The sequence below is a fragment of the Xenopus tropicalis genome, chromosome 2 (assembly GCF_000004195.4).
Source record: "Xenopus tropicalis strain Nigerian chromosome 2, UCB_Xtro_10.0, whole genome shotgun sequence".
NCBI lineage: Eukaryota > Metazoa > Chordata > Amphibia > Anura > Pipidae > Xenopus > Xenopus tropicalis.
Genome location: NC_030678.2, coordinates 121,643,517 through 121,664,225, shown reverse-complemented (window position 1 = coordinate 121,664,225; position 20,709 = coordinate 121,643,517). Strand labels below are relative to the sequence as shown.

Sequence of the window (20,709 nt, the reverse complement as noted above, 5' to 3'; positions counted from 1 at the left end):
TTTAAGCTATCTGGAAATTGTTCCCTTTGCAGCTGTTTATTTAAAAAATGTCTGAACAGCTCTTCTGTGAACAATGTGTGTTCTCTGTTTAATACCTTTCACTCTAAGGTCATTCATTGTTTTCCTTAACAGAATTAGGATCTAGAAAAACATACATCAACTCTTGGGCTTATATTTAGTGTATGTGCGTGTGTGTATATTTGCAATGCAATACACAATACAAATTTTATTTTTTACACAAGGTGCTTACTATATGTTTTCGTTTGGATGCATCAAAACAAAAAAATACCAGAATCTAGTTGAGACATATGTGTTGTGTTTCTATTGTCCATGCTGCTATTCTACCAGTCCCAAATGTCCGGTTCCTTTCTTACTGCAGGGTAATATGTTGTAGTGCATTACAGAACTTGAGTTTATTCCCTGACTGAAAAGTTTCTGTACAAGTGTTATTGTTTCTGAACCTTGAACACAAAATGTTTCACATTGCTATTAATTGTCTTTTATTTGAAGCCACCTAAAATATTTATATGGCAAAAAATGTGTTCTGACTGTGCTACTTCAAAGAGGAATGAATGAAATGAGCAAGTGGGCAAATGGGGCAGGTTGTAGAAGCCTCCTAATGTATTTTCCTGCAGGATGAAAAGAATGGCTCAGTTTAATGGTGAAAAAGCACAAGTTTAATTGGTGAAAACACAAAAAGGCAGACAGATAAAGGCATACGTTATAATCATTAGAATCATATACCTAAGCCACCTAGTGGGTTTGTTGTTGCAGTTATAAAGTAAAGTAACCAGTGCATACAAACTTGACCATATGATTACTAGTCCGAAATTTTTAATTCCCTTACTTATAATGTATGTGTCACTTTACTTTCTGGGGTTTTTAATTAGCCAGACCATGAAATACGTAATACATGGAAAATGCTGATATTTTAAACAAAGCACCCTGTATACTAGAGCTTTAAATTGCCAAACAGTTGAAAGGCATATTGTTAGTCTTAAAAACACAAATGGGGTTGATATGTTAAAATGTGCAAAGTTTTCTACAGGTCTAATAAGCTACAGCAACCAATCAGTGGGTAGCGTTTACTGGTCTCCTGCCTAAAAACAATATTTTGGTGGTTGCTATGGTTTATGCACCTGGGCAAACGTTGTACCTTTTATAACATATTGTGGTTCGTATTTTTTGTTATTACTTTGCACAAGGGAGCCCTCTACTAAACACCTACATTCCTGGCACTCCCTAGCTTGCACGTCTGAGTGATGCACAAGCTGGGGGGTGTTCAGGGTACATCCTCGTGTGCCCAGCTACCACCCACTGTGCAGCAGTGCCAAAGGCAGGCAGTGCAGTGCTGCATACAGTGTTTGGCACCTTTGGGCATATTATATAGGGCTAAGTGCAAAAAAAAAACTGTGATGCTTTGCCAGGTTTTACCACTTTTTTGTGCTTTGCTTTTTCCTGAACTCTAAAAAATAAAGCTGTGGTCTCCTATGATCTACTTAATAAGTGACATTCATTGTTCTAAAAGAATCACTCCCACTTGTATCAGTGATGTTCTGTAGGGGCACAGTTGTGGATTTCTAATATTAATGTACTATAGTTTTAGCAGTAATTGATTTTATATAAATAGGCATTTTATAAAGTAAGTATAGAGGTCTTAACTAATGCAGTACTGAGGAATATGTATTAATGCCAGATAACATGCATAATATAATTTATACACAGGCAGTTAGAACACCAATGTTGCACATATATAGCTATTTTGCTAATTCCCTTTAAAATCACTTCTAAGTAATTTCTGGGACATTTTGCATGGGTTGGGTGCACACGGACATCTATGGGCTTATTTATCAATTTTCGAGTTTGTGAACTCAAGTTTGTTTTTCTAAATCGAATAAGCTCTCATATCGAATTCTTGCTAATTTACTAATGTGGTAAATCCGTGCGATTAAAAAAAACTTGAATACCTCGAATTTTTGAGTTTACAAACTCGAATAAAACTCGAATATTTCCAATTGAAAATATGCCTTGACTTTGTCTCGGACAACTCCCATTGACTTCTATAGAAACTCGCAAGCTTTTAGATGGCAAAGTTTTACATTCGAGTTTTCATGGTTTTTGCACTTAATAAATACGAGATATTCGAGTCTTATTGAATCGTAACTAAAATTTGCTCGACTTTTAGCGCTAAAACACTGAAATCGTAGAAAAGAAAACACACTCGAACGTTAATAAATCTCCCCCCTAGATTCAACTTTTCTTTATTATTGTAGGAACTTGAGCTTTCACAGACTTGCCTAGTAATACTTAAAACCATGAATGGCCTTAGCAGATTCTAAGTGCACTAACTCCTACTTATTTTGAGCTGCGCCTGAATTTCACCCCAAATGTTAACTCTGTAGCTAACCTGTTTCTTTCCCTTTATTCATTTTCTCCACCTGTCATTGCATGACATGCAGGGTCAGTTTTGTGCATGACACCAGCTACCAGTATTGGTAGGTTTCTATACTTTTTCATATTCTTATTCTACACAAGTTATCTTTTATGGGTTAAATTACCTGAGAATTGCTTTAGAATATCTGCAGCCATTAGCTGTCAATGTTCTAGAATATTAATACTAGACATATTAATACTCACCTAGTTTATGTCTTTTGTGTTAACTTGCTTTTTGGCTTAATAATGATAACTTTAGCTGACTTCTTGAGGATATTGTATTTTGCTTTGTTTATTACATGTGTGAGTTAAATAAAAAATTAAGTGTAAGTAGTATCACCTGTGTGTAAAACGTCATAGTGTTGTGCTTTTCTTCTCCTTTTTGCCGTGTTTCATCAGAGATTCCCAGAACCACATATTCTAAGACTTTGTGTCCATCAATCTGTTTAGCAAAACTTGTAATGTAGCATTATCACCACTGGTGTCGGTAATTACCAGTGTAAGTAAACAATTTCTTTTGTGCCAATTATTGCATCATATCCCTGGGCCCAAAGGGAATTACTTCACACTGTTGTATCAACATGCCTTGAAGAGCGTCTTAGCATGTAAGATGCAGAATAACAAAGGTGTTTTTTGTTTTCCTAAGCTAATAATAAACTCATATATAAAGAATGTCTTTATGAGGTGTGGCAATGTAATTGCTTTTATGCATTCGTTAAACCAAGTCATCGTAAAAAGAAATCACATTAAAAAAATAGCATTTGTGTAATTTATAGCAATTTACTGTTTACCCGCACATTCATTTTTTGCTAAATTTTACATTTAATTTAAAAAGCTTTTCTGGGAATCACTGATTATATTTATATTTTTTTTCTTTTACAAACTTCCTTTAATTGTACCTGTAATAAGCTTTTTTTCCCTTTTTTATTTCTCTCCCACGCTTTCTTGCTTTGCATTGTGATTGCATGCCATCTGCTGGTTTAACCCATGATGGCTTGCTGCTATGTGATATTCACCATGCCAAAACCACTTCTATTACCATAATGCTACACCCTCCTGTTCATTGCTTCCATGGTTCCCCTCCTGAAAGTACCCATGATGCACAGCGCTACGTCCGCCACTGTCTCTGCAGCAACAACTCCTGCAACAAGTGTCCCCTTCGCCGCAACAGCCACAGCCAATCAGGTTTGCTCCTTTTAAAGCTTTCTTTCACAAATCCCAAACTCTAAATGAGTGCTAATATATTTAAAAAAAATTCTCAGCAGAATTTTTTTTATCAGTGTCTTCTTACCCATCAAATTTATACTTTGTAGAACTGTATCATTTGCAGGTTGCACTTATTCAGAGTTAACATTTTGCAAGTATTGATCCTTTTGTTTTGTGTCTCTGTTTTTGGAATGAATGTCTTGTTAACATGGAAATATAATTTCAGCAATGCTAACCAAAACAAGATCACTGCCCTCTTATTCATCTGTATATGAGTTGAGTTCAGTTTGAGGCCATCAGATTTAGCATTACAGTGTATATTATTAGAAAATATGCTTAGGCGAATGATACAAAAGGCATATGTTGCTGTGTCATGTGGAGGTGCAGCCAAGGGGTGTGTAGGGTGTTGATTACCGTATGGCATTATTGAAGACTTCCCAGGCAGTCTTGTAGCAGCTGCGTAGTGTAATACGAATCACAGCACATTGGATGTATGAACCTTGTTACATACCGAGGAGTACTACTCTCTCCCTAATGTTACTCTTCCTCACCCAACTTCATGCATCACCTGATCCAGTGTCAGTCAGCACACTGTGTCAGATCACAGCAATACTTACTGGCACACACGAATATACTGGCATATATCAACAAATTTCAACCCACTGTGGCACATAACTGCACACTAAATCACAGCAGCAGACTAAAAGCAACCTTGACTCAGAAGCAACAAGCAGTATTGTACATTTGCCTACAGTGTGCGTACATCACCACCAACAAATTATTTCCAGTGGCAGGCACAGAGCTGGTGCTCTTGGATGGTGAGTTGATGCTCAGCTTATAGCAATTTAGCTACAAAGCACAGGATCGATCAGTTCTAACACTTTCTGGTTCCATTGTGCTATTGTACAGACCCTACTTAATCTTTTGATAAGAATATCAAGAATACAAGGGAACACTGCCTTATAGGAGGGGTGCAAAATGACATCACTTGACATATTAGATGAGAATGGGATCTAGACCCAAATATAACATTAAGGTACCACTTAGAATAATTTTCTGAACAGTGTACTTTGGTAGTTTCTGAGATATTCACAGTTTTTCTGGGTTAAAGGAACAGTAACACCAAAAAATGAAAGTGTATAAAAGTAACTAAAATATAATGTGCTGCTGCCCTGCACTGGTAAAAGTTGTGTGTTTACTTCAGAAAGTCTACTTTAATTTATATAAATAAGCTGCTATGTAGCCATGGAGGCAGCCATTCAAAGGAGAAAAGGCACAGGCACATAGCAGATAACAGATAAAACACCATTGTATTCTACAGAACTTATCCGTTATCTGCTATGTAACCTGTGCCTTTTCTCCTTTTTTCCAGCTTGAATGGCTGCCCCCGTGGCTACACAGCAGCTTATTATATAAATTATAGTAGTGTTACTGTAGCAAACACACCAGTTTTACCAGTGCAGGGCAACAGTGCATTATATTTTTATTACTTTAAAGCTCTTTCATTTTTTGGTGTTACTGTTCCTTTAAGCAGTAAAATGTGCAATTTGCTACAGGTCTTCAGAGTCCCATTGTCATTGCTGTAAAGCTTAACTGCAGCATATAGTTTGTGAAAGTAAAAGACAGCTTTTAAACCAAACGCTTGGTATCATCACTCTAAAACTGCTAATATCTCAGAAACCACTAAAATTAGAAAATAATAGAAAATTAAAGATCCCTTTTAGGCACTGTACACAAACTGTGTGCAATAAAAGAGTAACATAAATTCCCCCAAAGCACTAAAATTAGAACGGTAAAGTAAATTGCTTAGAGGAGTGCTATGCATAAGCTTTAATTAATGTTCTGTTGGGGTTTATTATCTCCAATAATACTAAACCTTTATAAACCTCCACACCAAATTTTCAGGAGCTTAATAGGGGCATCAAAATTATCTCTAAATCAAGTCCAAAAACAGATTTAAATACCATAACCCATGACTACTACTACTACATGACTACCACTACTTTTGAGAAAAAAAAATTGTAACAGTAGTTGACCTCAACCTGCCTTCAGCCTGCATCCTCCAAATCCCACAATTCCCTGCACAAGTGATATCAATAAGGAAATGAACATCACAGTGCAATGCATTGTGGGTTATGTAGTTCCTGCATGCTGTCTGTAAGCTGTGGAGAAATTGTTACAACTTTAACATCAATCTTTTAGTTCCTCCCATGATGTAGAAATAGAAGAACAGTTTTGCTGCTGGATTTCAGCATACAAAAATGGTATTCATATTTCTTGAGGGAACAGATTACAGTGATAGGTATGTTAGGGGTTTCTGTGTGTGTGGGGCTCTTTAACAAATTTTGGTTCAGAAGCCAGAGTTTCCCTTTAACATTCCATTAGAATATGTGACACTAAATATACCTCTGTAAGTAACATACTCTGTAAGTAACATACTACTGAAAACTAGTAGAAAAACCAGGGTGGGGGAGCATTTAAATCAAATTTCACATTTCCAAATCAGTCCAAGTTGAATGTTATTCTGTGCCTTTCTTCATACAGGGAGAAACCCAGGAAGGTGTTTGGTGAAAGCCCTGCAGATACACTGCTCAAGCCTTTTGTTTGAGGCTTCACAACATTCAATTACTTGCCATAAACGAATAGAGCATTCCTCCATTCCCTTTTAAGGGCAGCAATGCTGCTGATAGCTGGAGTGGTTTGTCTCTAAGCAACGTGTTCACATTTCTGCTAGTTGAGTTATGAAATAGCTATCATTGCTAAACGTATAAACACTGGGAAATGCAAATATGATTTTAAATTAAAGGGCAAGGTCTTCATCACTAGTTTGGGGATTTTTCATTTTATATGTCATCTTAAAAAAATCCTGTGGAATTTGTGTGTCTGGTTAGGAATGAGGCATCACTGCTAGTTTTAAAGAGACAAAGGTGCGATAATGACTTGCTCCAGAAAACAAATGCAAGAGCAGGTTTAGTAAAGTGTGAGCACTTTTGTCTTTGCAAATTTTCTGGAGCAAATATATATTATTGCCTATTATCCCATTCATGCTACATAAATTGTCTCGCAAGTTTTACTAAAGATTAACGTCGGAATTATCACCAAATATAGACAAAAATTCTCAGCAATTTTTTCACCACCTGGAGATTATGTGAAACAAAGCCAGAAACTGTATAGTGGGAGCGATCTAAAGTCTTTTTAAACACAAGCAGCAAAAATTAGTGACTGCACTGGGAAATAATGATACTTATAAATGTACTATTATTGAATAAATTAAGAATAATTAATATAATGTGAAAATAATTGATTCCTGAAATTACATAATTGGCCCTAACTATATTTAATAATACATTTATAAATTGCTAATAAATGTGGCCATTGGCAGTGGCAAAAAAATAAAAATCCGCAAGATTTACTGCAGATTATTCAATTAACCTAAATGAGTGACAAAATACTCCCAACTCGCAAGGAATAACACAGAAACTAACTGCTACACTTGCGTAAATATCGGCACTTATTGCAAGACAAATCTGTCTCATCACATTTTATTAAACATGGGAGTGGCGTTAATTTTGTCTGAACAATATTCTCAGCGATAATAGGCCGATAGTTTATAGACAATTTTTACAAACTTTAGTAAACAGACGCCAAAGTCACAAAAAATTTGGAATTAGGTATTTGTAATTCTGTAATGATAGTAAAATTTAATTTAAAGTCATGTTTTTATTGGTGTCCTTAATTAGAAACCATAATATCCAAACTGCCCGTTCTTACTATGTAGCTTCATTTCTGTGCTAATGGTTATATAGCACTAGGGCAAGACTGCACATGAAATTCTTCTTGACTTAGTTTGGGGGGGTTATCTTTAATGTCTATAGACATTAAGCTTTAATGTCTATAGATCTAGCATTAAGTTGCCATCTAGACATTAAAGCATATGGATAACAATTTTGTATAATGTGATTTTAATTATTAAAATAATCCATTTCAATTGCTGAATAAAACATGATGCATTTAGTGCTTGAAGACACTTTAATTGGACTTGATTATAACTCAAACCTAGCTTTATTGTGTATTGCAGGGTAGGTTGTATTCTTAGCCCTGTATCTGACGGTGTGATGGCTTGCAAGGGGAGGGAGTGTAGTCATTTCCTAACAATAGCAGAAACCTAATTTTCGGCTGTTTGCACTTTCCCCTTTACATACCCACAAACACTAGAAAACGTGTGACATTTTTAATGTTCACATTGCTTTCTCAGTATAGAACAATACCACAAGTAATAACAAAAAATACTAACCCTTGATCCCCTTGAGCCCTTTCTTGCTTTGTATTTACTGTAAAATGCATGCACAGAAACATAAGCAAAACAACTCTGTGTCCCTGGGCATCATAACAGGGAAGCTGGTTAGATATCTAAAATCCTTCTTTTCAATTCTTCAGTTGATTCTTTTCAATTGATGTCTTAGAGCAGGGGTGTCACACTCAATCACATAAGGGGGACGAAATCTAAAAGTCGCAGGCCAATTTTTTTATTAATATATTTAGTAAGATACTAAGGGGTATATTTATCTCAATGTGTAAAAAGTGGAGTAAGACATTACCGGTGATGTTGCTCATAGCAGCCAATAGATTCTTTTTCTACTGTTGAAATCTGATTACTGATTGGATGCCTTAACTGGTAATGCTTCACTCCACTTTTTACACAGCATGATAAATATACCCCTTAGTCTTAGTTACTATGTGAGGAAAATGGAAATTGATCAGGCTGGATGGTCAGACACACTCACCAAGGGCCACATAAAACAGCCAAGTGGGCCGGATTTGGCCCCGGGCCTTGTGTTTGACATATATGTCTTAGAGGAATTAGTATTACCAGGGCTGCACAGCATCATTCAGTACTGTTTACATGTTTTTAGCTCCCAGCAAGTATTAAAAACAACATGAGACCGTTAAAAAAGGTAAAATTTTGTATTCACTGGGAGGCCAATGAAGAATGCTCACTTCCATTCAGGCCAGTCTGCTCTCATTGTCAGTGCTTGGGCTGCAGAACTGTGTGACGCCATTTGGACAAATCAGTAACTCCGCTGTTATAGCTGCGCAGTGAAAGTATCACACCTCTAGTGTGTGTTTTGGTAGTCTCAACTCCCATGCATCTGGAAACATAGATACAGTCTGGAGAATATACATTCTGGATAGTGCAAATGTGCTGATAAAATATATCACCTAAACTTAAATAGTAGAATATATATATATATATATGTATATATATATATATAACCAGGAAATATGTGATCTAAGTACATTTCTAAGCAAAAACAGAATGCACTTTGTCAATACTTGCTAACACTGCTATGCTTTATGTGTGCTTTCAACCCCCTGTTATCTTGTAGGCATTTTTACTTTATCTGCTTGGCTTCCCCCACCCCCACCTCCCCCCAATATGGTAGATATCCTACTTGAGGATATCAGCTCTAAACAAATATTTTTTTCCATTTTATTTTACTTGAACAGGCATTATCTCCAGTAATAATAGTATGAAAAAGGTAGGTTAGTTTGTGATGTTACCATGACCTTAATCTTCAGTCGCTGAGTGTGGCCAAACCCACCCTACCTGGCATTGGCTTGCTGCAGTTTATATTACTAATATCATCCGCTCACAAACACAGAAACCTAAAACAATTGACTTTAAATCCAAAATAAATCACTGAATGAAATATGTTGCAAATCCTTAATTAGTAACTACTAAAAAAAGAAAAAAAAATGCATTGTATTTGGAATAAATATGTTAATGGGTTGGTCATGAAGGAGTAAATCCACTGTGTATTTATAGCAATATTTTCATATATCTCTCCTGCCTGATACTGCAGCTGTAATTATTATGTTCACCAGGTTATACAGTATGATGAAATATAAATAGGTGCTGAAGTGCAACCAATCTGCAGTTACTTTTACACAAGTTAGAATGTGAAAGCAAACATCTGATTGGTTGTTGTATAACTGCATAGTGCAGTTTAGCACAGATTGTTAGTACAGGGATGGGATTCATTATCCGGAAACCCGTTATCCAGAAAATTCCAAATTATCGAAAGGCCATCTCCCATACACTCCATTATAAGCAAATAATTAAAATTTTTAAAAATGTCCTTTTTCCTTATCCTTTTTCTTTGTAATAATAAAACAGTACCTTGTATTTGACCCCAACTAAGATATAATTAATCCTTATTGGAGGCAAAACAAGCCTATTGGGTTTATTCAATATTTAAATGATTTTTAGCAGATTTAAGGTATGGAGATCCAAATTATGGAAAGATGCCTTATCCGGAAAACTCTAGGGGGCACATTTACTAATCCACGAACGTCCGAATGCGTTTTTTTTGCAATGATCGGTATTTTGCGTCTTGCTCGTAAATTGTCGCAACTTTTTCGTAGCCATTACGACTTGCTCGTAAATTGTCGTGACTTTTTCGTAGCCATCGTGCCGAGTACGAAAGTTTCGGATTCATTCAAGCTTCAGTATCGTGACTTTCCTTGGGCCAGGTTGGAGCTGCAGAGTGCCATTGAGTCCTATGGGAGGCTTCCAAAATCATGCAAAGTCGCAAAGGTTTGCCTGCCGTTTACAAGCGCTCAATACGAAAAAGTCGCGACAATTTACGAGCAAGTCGTAATGTCTACGAAAAAGTCGCGACAATTTACGAGCAAGTCGTAATGGCTACAAAAAAGTCGCGACAATTTACGAGAAAGTCGTAATGGCTACGAAAAAGTCGCGACAATTTACGAGAAAGTCGTAATGGCTACGAAAAAGTCGCGACAATTTACGAAAAAGTCGTGACTGCGACCAAAAAAACGCAAACAATACGAAAAAGTCGCGACAATTTACGAGCAAGTCGTAATGTCTACGAAAAAGTCGCGACAATTTACGAGCAAGTCGTAATGGCTACAAAAAAGTCGCGACAATTTACGAGAAAGTCGTAATGGCTACGAAAAAGTCGCGACAATTTACGAGAAAGTCGTAATGGCTACGAAAAAGTCGTGACTGCGACCAAAAAAACGCAAAAAATACGAAAAAGTTGCAAAATGTTAGTTTCCAATCCGATTTTTTCCCATTCGGGATTCAGATTCGTGGATTAGTAAATCAGCCCCTCGGTGTCAAGCATTCTGGATAAAAGGTCCCATACCTGTATAACATCCACAATATAGGTAAATATAGGTCCCTTTTAAGGGGTATTAATTTAAAAATGTGTGAAAACTAAGGGCCCCACCCCATTAACATGAGACATTAACACAAGAGACATAGTTCTTTTTCAGAACTCTTCAGTAAGAAGGGTTTTGTTTGTTGTTACCCAATACTTTAGGACATCAGAAATACTTCTAATAAACACTAGTTTAGTATTAGCTGCACTGATTGAAATTGAATGAATTGGAATTTTTAAACTAGTTACAATCAGTGTAGCTGTATTAATGATATTGTAGATATATTCCTTATTCAGTGGCAGGCCAGTCTTTAGGGGCACCCTAGGCACAGCTGTCCTGCATCACACACCACTTTCTCCTGCACACACGCACACATGCCATGACGGTTAGAGAAAAAGGGCAGAGTGGGGGGGGATTGTAATCAGGGTCCCGTACCCCCACTAATCACTATAGTGCTTTAAAATATGCTGCAGGGCCAGCGAATGGATGCTCCTTTCCTTTCAACCAGGCTGGGACTAGGGCTGGCAAGGCAGATTTACGTCCCCAGTGCCCCCCTCCCAACCATTGTGTCCTAGGCATGTGCCTCTTCTGCCTACCCCTAGTTCCAGCCCTTATTTTTCTGGTTATAGTGAATATGGCTACATAAAGATGGAACAGACATTATGGGGCAGGTTTATCAAAATATGAGTTTAGAGATCAATTTAGAAAAACTAATTCTAAACTAACATTCTATTAATTTGTATAGGATTTTTAGAAGCCATGTGGGTACATCATTTGTGGGTAGATCAGCAAATGTATTGCATTACAGCTATTTAGAAAGAAATGCTGCATATTTTAGCCTGTATGGTTTATTCTAAACAGTATTTATTGTTGCTTCAGTAATAAAATAATTAAATTCCAAGAAGTGACCGCAACCATTGTCTTTCTCTTTACCAGATTATTCTGAAATAATCAGCAAGGGGGAATCGGAGCATCACGAAGATGTGCAGAAGCTAGCAAAGCACTCATATTGTACATACTATCCTGTCTCCTCTATAGAGTTGCCACAAACTGCATGCTAAAAGGATATTGTTCTCTTTATGGACAAACTACAAACTCTTATGAAGCTAGTGCTGCTATACTATAAATCGATAATATATATGGTATGCTTAATATATTCCAACATCAAATAGTTAACTACCTGATACCAGCTGTGATGTTAAAGAAATGTTTAGTGGGTAAAGTTTACTTTTTAATATTTTGTATACCTGGTTCCCACTCAACAATATTGTCTTATCACCTATTATATAATTAAAGCAGATGTTAATGGTATAGATCACATTTAAAATTTTAGGAAGAATTTAAGAAAAGAGAGATATATATAAATATATATAAATATATGTATACAAGAATGTTTTTTTTTCCAAAGGCTAATATACAGTGTTAGATTGTGTATATTAACACTTTGGCATTCACATTAGCCAACAATATATAGCTATATGTTCCCCTCGACAGAGAAGACCAAGAAGATCAAGTACTCTCAATAATGGACAGAAGCTTATGTTAAAGCACAAAGTCAAAGCATTGAAACTAGCATCCGGCTCACTTTATCCGTAGAAGCTGTGTTGGAACAGGTGGGATATAACAGCAACAAAAACAAGCAAAAAAAAAAGAGCAAAAGTGGAAACCTTTGCACAGTATGACTGTCATACACAAGGAAGTCTTGAATACTTTTATTTTGTTTTCTAACCAAGACTTTGCAGAAGTGCCTAAATTTTGCCACAGTACATCAGTCGCAAAAAGAATGAATGCGATGCCAACGTCCCCGTTACCAGTGATCTGACCTTTCTAACCTGCAGTCAAAGGTTGGTGACATAGCAAGTTGGATCTCAAGCAGGAAAAAGGCATCAGAGGAGGAGTTGTCTTAGAAAATTGAATGTACAAAACAGTGTATTAGTCACTTAGAACATTGTGGTGACTCTAATATATATTAGTAAACATTTGTAAATGTGGTGAGAGAGTTTTCCTTTGACCCTGTCTGGCGATTGTGGGGCCTGCAAGAGACTGCAGAGCAATAGACTGCAGGCCTTCCAATCCCCCCCCCCCAACACCCCTCTGCTGCCAGAGGAAAAAAATGCAATGAACAGTGCTGTTTGCTATTCCTCTGGCAGCCAAGGGGTCCCAAAGGGCCCATAGTGATATACTTTTATATAAGTGGTTGGAGAAAGTTGTAACAGGATTACAGCACAACAGAGAAAAGAACATCTTTTAAAGCCTATTTTATCTCAGAATTATCAAGAGAAGTCGCTTATAAGTAAACACAGAAAAATAACCTACGAATAAAACAGATTTTGATGTTTACTTTTATAGTAAGCTATTGATTTACAAGGTAAAAGTCTGTACATTTATAATGTAATTGAGTTTAATGTTTGTTTCAAGCACTATTGTACCAAATATTTCATGTTTCTGTGTTGCACATTTGTCACATAAAGTATGTGGTTGCCCAATTATGGTTATCAGAGCAGAACAGCTGTTGTACATGAATAGTATCCTTAAGTGTTAGAAATCTGTTATTTTTTCTATTGTCAAACAATATTAGTGATTGCAGTATTTTATGAGGATTTTGAGAACTGAATGTAAACTATTTTTAATGTGGGCAGCCTGTTCTGAAAGAAGGCGCTGTAATTCTATATTTGGTTATCAGGAAAAGATTCTGCCTTTACTTGTGTTTATTCTGTAATATATGTACGATGTTTAATTACTTTTATTCTAGTTGCAAAGCAAATATTCAAAAGATCTATGTCAGAATCCCCACAAATAGTACTTGGACACATGACATCTTATCACATCCACCTTGCATTTATATACTTGACTGGCCTGAGAGCTACCCACATGCTAAACATGCGCCATAGCCCTAGTGGGGGCCAGTGACACAGCGCCACACACACCCATTTTGTCTAGTTAGATTCCTACAGGTTTTTTTTGTTTTTTTTTAATTGTCTTTAAAGTGTGATGTGAAATTTGATGGGCCTCAATGATTGGTCTGTCTTTATTTTATCTTTGCAAACACACATGGTTTGAAATTAGAAAATTGGTGATCTTTGTGTTTTTGTATTTTTTATTTTTTGTTTTTATAAAGTCCTCTAATTAAACTAGTCTCTTAATAAAATATTAGACAGTTAATGCTTCTCTTAAAGTAATACAAGAAGTGTATTAAGCTTGTTAAATGTCTTTAATTACAGGAAATAAGCTGTAGTCTTAGAGAGTGAATGCTTACAACCTTGTCAGCTACTAAATCTTCTAATATATTTTACATACAAATAATCTACAATTTTTAAATAGTTCTGTAATCTATCCATTTGGTAGTTAATCTAAAAATGAGGTTCATGGCCATATCTGATCTGTCAACTGGAGATGGGAAAATTATCCCTAAAAGCTTCTTCACACTATTTGCCAAAATGCTTCTTAGTGTGTTGCAGACAGTAGCAATCCTAAGGAAACAGGCAGCTGGTCTTCATTTTCTCTTCGTTGTGGGTGTTATTATTATTATTATTAATAATTGTACTTTCTACACTGCAAACCTCTAGTCTGGCATTTCAGCTAAAATGCAGTGGCTAGAACCTTGAACACCAGGTATTTGCAGTGTGGGATTGAAAGAGAATAAAGGGGAACTATCACAAATGTAATTTTAAAAGTGAGGCTTGCTATATAAAATTACTATGAATACAATATACATTTGTAATTTTATGCATATTACTATCAGCGCAGCACAGCACCTGTCAAGCCATACTCCCACAGCTCTGTCTTTTAGAATGCTCTGCATAACCCTTTGCTCACTTGCATGGAGAAAGCAATGGCACTTATAAGAGGTGCTGCTCGCAAAGTAAAGTATTGCTTAATGCAACATCTTGTAGACTGCATACTTTGCTACTCAACAGCTTCTGAGAGACAGAATTGTATTAGCTCAGGGGACTAGGAAAGCCAAACAGAGCATTCAGTAGCAGAGCTGTTCCATGTTGCTCTGAAATTTGAGTGCTGAGGATGGTTGGGATGACTGGAGGCTCAGAAATTGTGGCATAGCTATTTAAAACATTTAACTAACTATATTTATAGAAAATATTAATTTCACGTGATAAACATCATTCTTTGAAGATGATTTGGTGATAATTCCCCTTTAAGAGAAAGGGTCTGGGGTAACAGTGTAAGCATTATATGTCTAAGCAGTCTACAAGATATTTATCTTGAAACCAGAAATGGACCAGCTTGGGTTGCCACTGTCAACTTTTTTATATTTACAGTTAATTTTGGGAGGAAATTCCCATGAATTGGCTTTTCCCTGAGATTGACGCTCTGCAGATTTTAGCCTCTGAGCAGAAGCCTATTAACAGGAAGCCTGCCCAGATCTCTGTATTTGAGCACTAAACCATGCCCAGCCTGCCCAGATCTCTGTATTTGAGCACTAAACCATGCCCAGCCTGCCCAGATCTCTGTATTTGAGCACTAAACCATGCCCAGCCTGCCCAGATCTCTGTATTTGAGCACTAAACCATATATTAGTTACATTGCCACCTCAAAGTCAAAATAGCATTGCATACATTATTCTATATACATTACAATTAAAGAGGTGGATAAATGAAATCCACCATCTGAAATACAACATGACCTAAAGTGATTGCTCTGACTGGCATCAATGCGCAATTAGTTCTGTGAATGTACACTCAAGCAAAGACATCACCATCCTTTCCAGGCGCCTCCGTGTCCCTCTTCAAGGTCTTCTCTTTGTACGGGATGTAAAATATTGAAAAGTTTAATAAATTATTTTGGTGCAGGATTTTGTTCTTGTTCAAGTTCTTTTGTATATAAGTGACTAAATAATACAGGTATGGAACCCATTATCCAGAATGCTCGGGACCTGGGGTTTTCTGGATAAGGGGTCTTTCTGTAATTTGGATCTCCTACCTTAAGTCTACTAAAAAAAATTATTTAAACATTAATTAAACACAAAAGGATTGTTTTGCCTCCAATAAGGAAAATTATACCTTAGTTGGAATCAAGTACAAGCTACTGTTTTATTATTACAGAGAAAAATGAAACCATTTTTAAAAATGTGAATTATTTGATTAAAATGGACTCTATGGGAGATGGCCTTTCCGTAATTCGTAACTTTCTGGATAATGGGCTTCCGGATAAGGGATCCGATACCTGTACTTATATCGGAGAAATAGAGGCAGAAGTTGGTGCATTGTTTTCTCAAGAATATTACAGAAACCACAAAAAATGCCTCTAGGCATTATTACATATACAATATACAATGTAATCACCATATGTAATAAAAGTCACTAAGTTTACCCAGGAGCAGTAACCTATAGCAATAAGATGTTTGCTTTTAAACATGTGACCAGTACCTGCTACCAGCTAATTGGTTCTTATGGGTTACGGCTCCTGGACAAACTTTAATATACCATTGGTATAATACTGGGTCTACTTATTTAGTTCATATGACACACAGGGTTAAATATTCATTGCTGTTATATTTTGTACATAGCGTATATGTTCAATATGGGGAAAATTTAGGATTTATCATTGTATATCATTAATAGGCTCAGATGTACACTTTTCAGTCAGGATTTACTCACAAGATCTAAAAGGGAAATTTCTGTCTAATCTTTTCGAGTTGCTTTTGTGTGAGCAAGCAAGGCCTATTACAGGCTTGGCTCGTATATCACAACAGCTAAACAATATATTTGTGATCATATGAATAGATAAATTCATATCAATTACATGACTGAAAAAATCTGGCAATGTAAGGGTAATATGTGATGAGTGTCTTTTTTACTAAGTATGTAAGTTATGTACATGCTTCTAAGTAAAGATTTACTAAATAACGTTTTTTCATTTGCCATGAGAACAGCTGAAGAGCAAGTATTTAATGGAAGGGGGAGGCTTAAGGCCTCATACACATGAATTTGAAATTGTCGGTCCCTAGCAGCACTCAAAGGTGTGTAGTCTGTCCAAAATCCATTTGTCACTTCTAGTTTCAGGTAAATTCCATTTAAGTAAATAACAGGCTGAACACTCCTTGTGCCCCGGGCTATAGGTTGTTGTGCTCTATACCACTTATGTGGATGCCATTACAGGAGGACTATATCTTAACTAAAGCAACCACAGCCCTGTGCTGTGTGCCTCTGAAGGTGCCCCAGTACTTAAAAATAGAGGCACAAGGAGACTATGTTCTAACGTGGCACGTCTGTTCCTTCCAATAAATAATTTCGTGAGTTTCCAAGATACTCTGACACTATAATGTTTGCATTGGTTTGATAACCTGTAATATAAAGGAAGGTACACCAGTCATTGTCAGATTTGTAGAATACTATATATGTACCTAGCAAGAAGGTCAGTCTGTTACAGTATCAAGGATGTATTCCCTTGTGCAATCCCAAGAGAACCCTAATTATGTAAAACATTTCTTTCTTACCTTGAATATTATGAGCCGAGTGTGCAAAATATTTCCTACTTTTACATAAGTCTGGCATAGTCTGTAAGTCTTGCCAGGCAACAAACTTAGTGCATTTTATTACATACGGGGATATTCTGATAAACTAGTTTATTTTAAAGTGGACTTGGCATTGCGGTTACCAATCTTGCTTTAGAGATTCTTACAGATAAAGCACCATTGTTTATCCTGCACCTGAGTCCCATGAGAGTGTGGAAAAAAGAGGCTGCTTGTCTACGGAAAAAGATGGGTATTCTGAAGGGGTTACCTGTTTTGCAACCCAAAGATACTTAACCATGTGTTCTCCAGTGCATATATTAGACCACTCTAAGTACAAGTTAAATAAAGTATTAAGCTGGCAACAAGAAATGATTGGCCCTGTGAATTAGCTGTCGTTTAACCTTCAATGCTGCCATGGTAAAAGTAGAAAATTATTACCCATGTACAATATATGCTCTATTAAGCTGGAGTGCTAATTCCCATGCTTTGTAAAACCATGACAAAGTCCAAAATAGTGGAGTGGTTTGAGGAACTACAAAAAATGAAGCAAATCGAGGAACTGACAGCAAAAGGGAGAAGCCAGAGTTATGGTTTCAGTGGATTATTCACATGTTATCAAAACAGTAGAAAACATTATTGACTCTGAAATAAAATACTGATCATTATACTTTATCTGCTTCTATTAGTTCTGTACCCTTGTCCTCATAATAATATTTGTTTGAAAACAATAAATACAAAACTGTTTATTGGGGATTTTCATGAAATATATGATAATATGCACTGAATATGCAGCAATCACAGCCACTTATCTTATTGTTTACAGCAGAGCTCCATAGGAGGCAGTATCAATAGACATCTTGCTATCCCTTTAGATGTGGACAACATATCCAGTCTGCTGATGCCTTTTATGAGCACTTGCAGGCCATTGGCCAGAAAATCACAGGGAGCACACTTTCCTCTTGGGTTTTTAGGGATCTGGGATACTGCATTTACCAGAGAATAACTCTACAACTGTAATGGTGGGACAATCTACAACATTTCCAGCCAAAACGCCTAGCATTCCTTTGGCAACCCCCTCAAATTTTGAATCTCTCCCATGTTATATCAAAAAAATAAAAATAGCAGACAGTGCTATGCTATTGATTAAAATGTAAATGCAGTAAATAGGACATTGAATAGAATGGAGATTATTGAGTGCTTTCATTTGTTTCCTAGTAAGGAATATTCTATCTGCTGTAATTTAGTCCTATCTACAAACATTTTCACAGATTTCCCACCCACACTGTCTTTCTTATAACCTCCTACACAGCGATCAAGGCTGTCTATTCAAGGCTCGGGACTGTATTTTTTACAAAAGCAGGATAACACAATCAACTATGCTTTATAAGAATGACAAAAGGAAGGGGGGTAACGCATATGGTACATCTCAATCAATGTACTGTACAGGAGAGGGAAACCTTTTCACATGCCTTTTGCAATCTTGGGTTTTGATTATTTCCATAGTGAGTCAACCCATTTTTCACAATGCAATTATTTAGATAATAATCACAATCCTGCATATAAAGAACCGCCTATATACAATGCAGAACACTTTTTCATTATCTATCTGTGATTTATGCTGCATTGGTTTGAATATGTACTGGAATTTAAGTGCTGTATCTTGTATATTTAGTATATTTATATCTAAGCTCATTACATCTAATTTAAGCTAAATTAAGCTAATTTTTAGTATGTTATAGAATGGCTGATTCTAAGCAACTTTTCAATTAGTTATTTTTTCTTTTTTATAGTTTTTAAATTAATTGCTTTCTTCTGCCTCTTTCCAGCTTTCAGATGAGGGTCACTGACCCCGGCAGCCAAAAGACTATTGCTCTGCGAGGCTACAATTTTATAATTACTTTTTATTACTTTTTTTCTATTCAGACCATCGCCTATTAATAGGCTCTCATTCAAATCAAAGCCTGGTTGCTAGGGTAATTTGCACCCTAGCAACCAGATAGCTGCTAAAATTCCAAACTGGTGAGCTGCTACATAAAAGGCTAAATAATTCAAAAACTAAGTTGAACAATAAGCGATGGCAGTGATGTTGGGATTGGGGGCTGTAGATGCACCGTAGATTTCAGTCCTGGGCATATATAAAATAAGAAATTTAGGGGCCGATTCACTAAAGGTCGATAAAACGAGCGCTATTTATAGCATGCATTAAAAATGTTATCGCTTCTTATTTTTGCGACTTAACGCTCGATTCACTAAAAGGACACGCGTTGTAATTAAGAAGCGATTTTATTGTCGTTATTTATCTGGCGATAACACATTTTCAAACGGTATTTTTCGCCGCGTGCAATATATTTCGCATGTGATATTCCGCAAGTAAGCATTACGCATCGTGTGCCACATGACTTCCACCATTTTGTGCAGTTCCGCTGTGATGGTTGAGATGGAGAGCACAGAAGGTGCAAATGTGCAATTAGCGCCTGTGGAGCGACCAAATAAACCCTTGGATTTAGCCCAAACATGCAAGTGTTAGTAAATGTTAATTAAAAATTGAAATACCTATTCATGTTAATGACAGCAGTGACATGTTAGTAAATATGACACAACACAAACTCAACACAAAAACAAAAAAACATGCACCTTCACATTTGACCAACAGTGAGGACGAGAGGCCTGGCTACATTAGCAGCCCACAATTGACATTGCAGATTTCTCCCTGTACTTGATTGCCTCTGTCATCTGCACTTTGTACACGCTATATGGGATGAATTGGGTCATCTAGGTCATCAGCCACAAACCCAGGCAATCTTGTGCAGTACAACAAAGGCTAATACAATTTGTGGCACTTTACTGGGGCTGTACATCAGGCTTCCACCCGACTTGTCCAGGCATCAGAAGTGGATTTTCAAAATCCCAGCACAGAAGTTTGACTATGCCAGGAAAAGCATGGCTTCTGCATGTTAGTCACTGCAGATAAGGCTCCAGTACCTCATACAGGCTGTATATTGCTGCTCTATTTAACCTATAGCACCACACTATTTTTTCCTTGAAAACTCGAGGATGCATCACTCTAGTCTAGGACGATCACATACTTGATCCTGCAAAGTCCATGTTGTGTTGCCAAACACTCACTCCCCCAAGTAGGTGTTAATATTCGCACAGCTTCTCGTGATATTTAGTGTGTTTAATGCTTCATGTGCTTTTGTGAATCATGCGTTAGTATTCTTTCCATTCGATAATTACCGCAATGCATTTAAAAAACGCATTCCAGTAACGCATGCGATATGCGTCTTAACGCATGTGAAATTATTTTGATGAATCTGTACTTATTAATTGCATGCTTTTTAACGCAAAAAAGCATGCGATAAGCATTATCGACCTTTAGTGAATCGGCCCCAAAGTCTCAACACGACACA

At 36.6% G+C, this 20,709-nt stretch overlaps 1 protein-coding gene across 12 annotated transcripts in view; it reads left to right on the top strand.

The window, feature by feature from the left end:
• Window positions 1-15,637, top strand: part of mbnl2 (muscleblind-like splicing regulator 2) — a 92,278-nt gene extending 76,641 nt beyond the window's left edge. For 5 of the 12 annotated variants that reach the window (XM_031896158.1, XM_031896157.1, XM_031896154.1 and 2 more), the window contains 2 exons: window positions 2,460-2,495; window positions 11,764-15,637. In XM_031896158.1, the coding sequence (XP_031752018.1) occupies window positions 2,460-2,495; window positions 11,764-11,888 (161 nt within the window). In that variant the 3' untranslated portion in view covers window positions 11,889-15,637. 12 annotated transcript variants of the gene reach the window in all.
• Window positions 15,638-20,709: the final 5,072 nt, after the last annotated feature.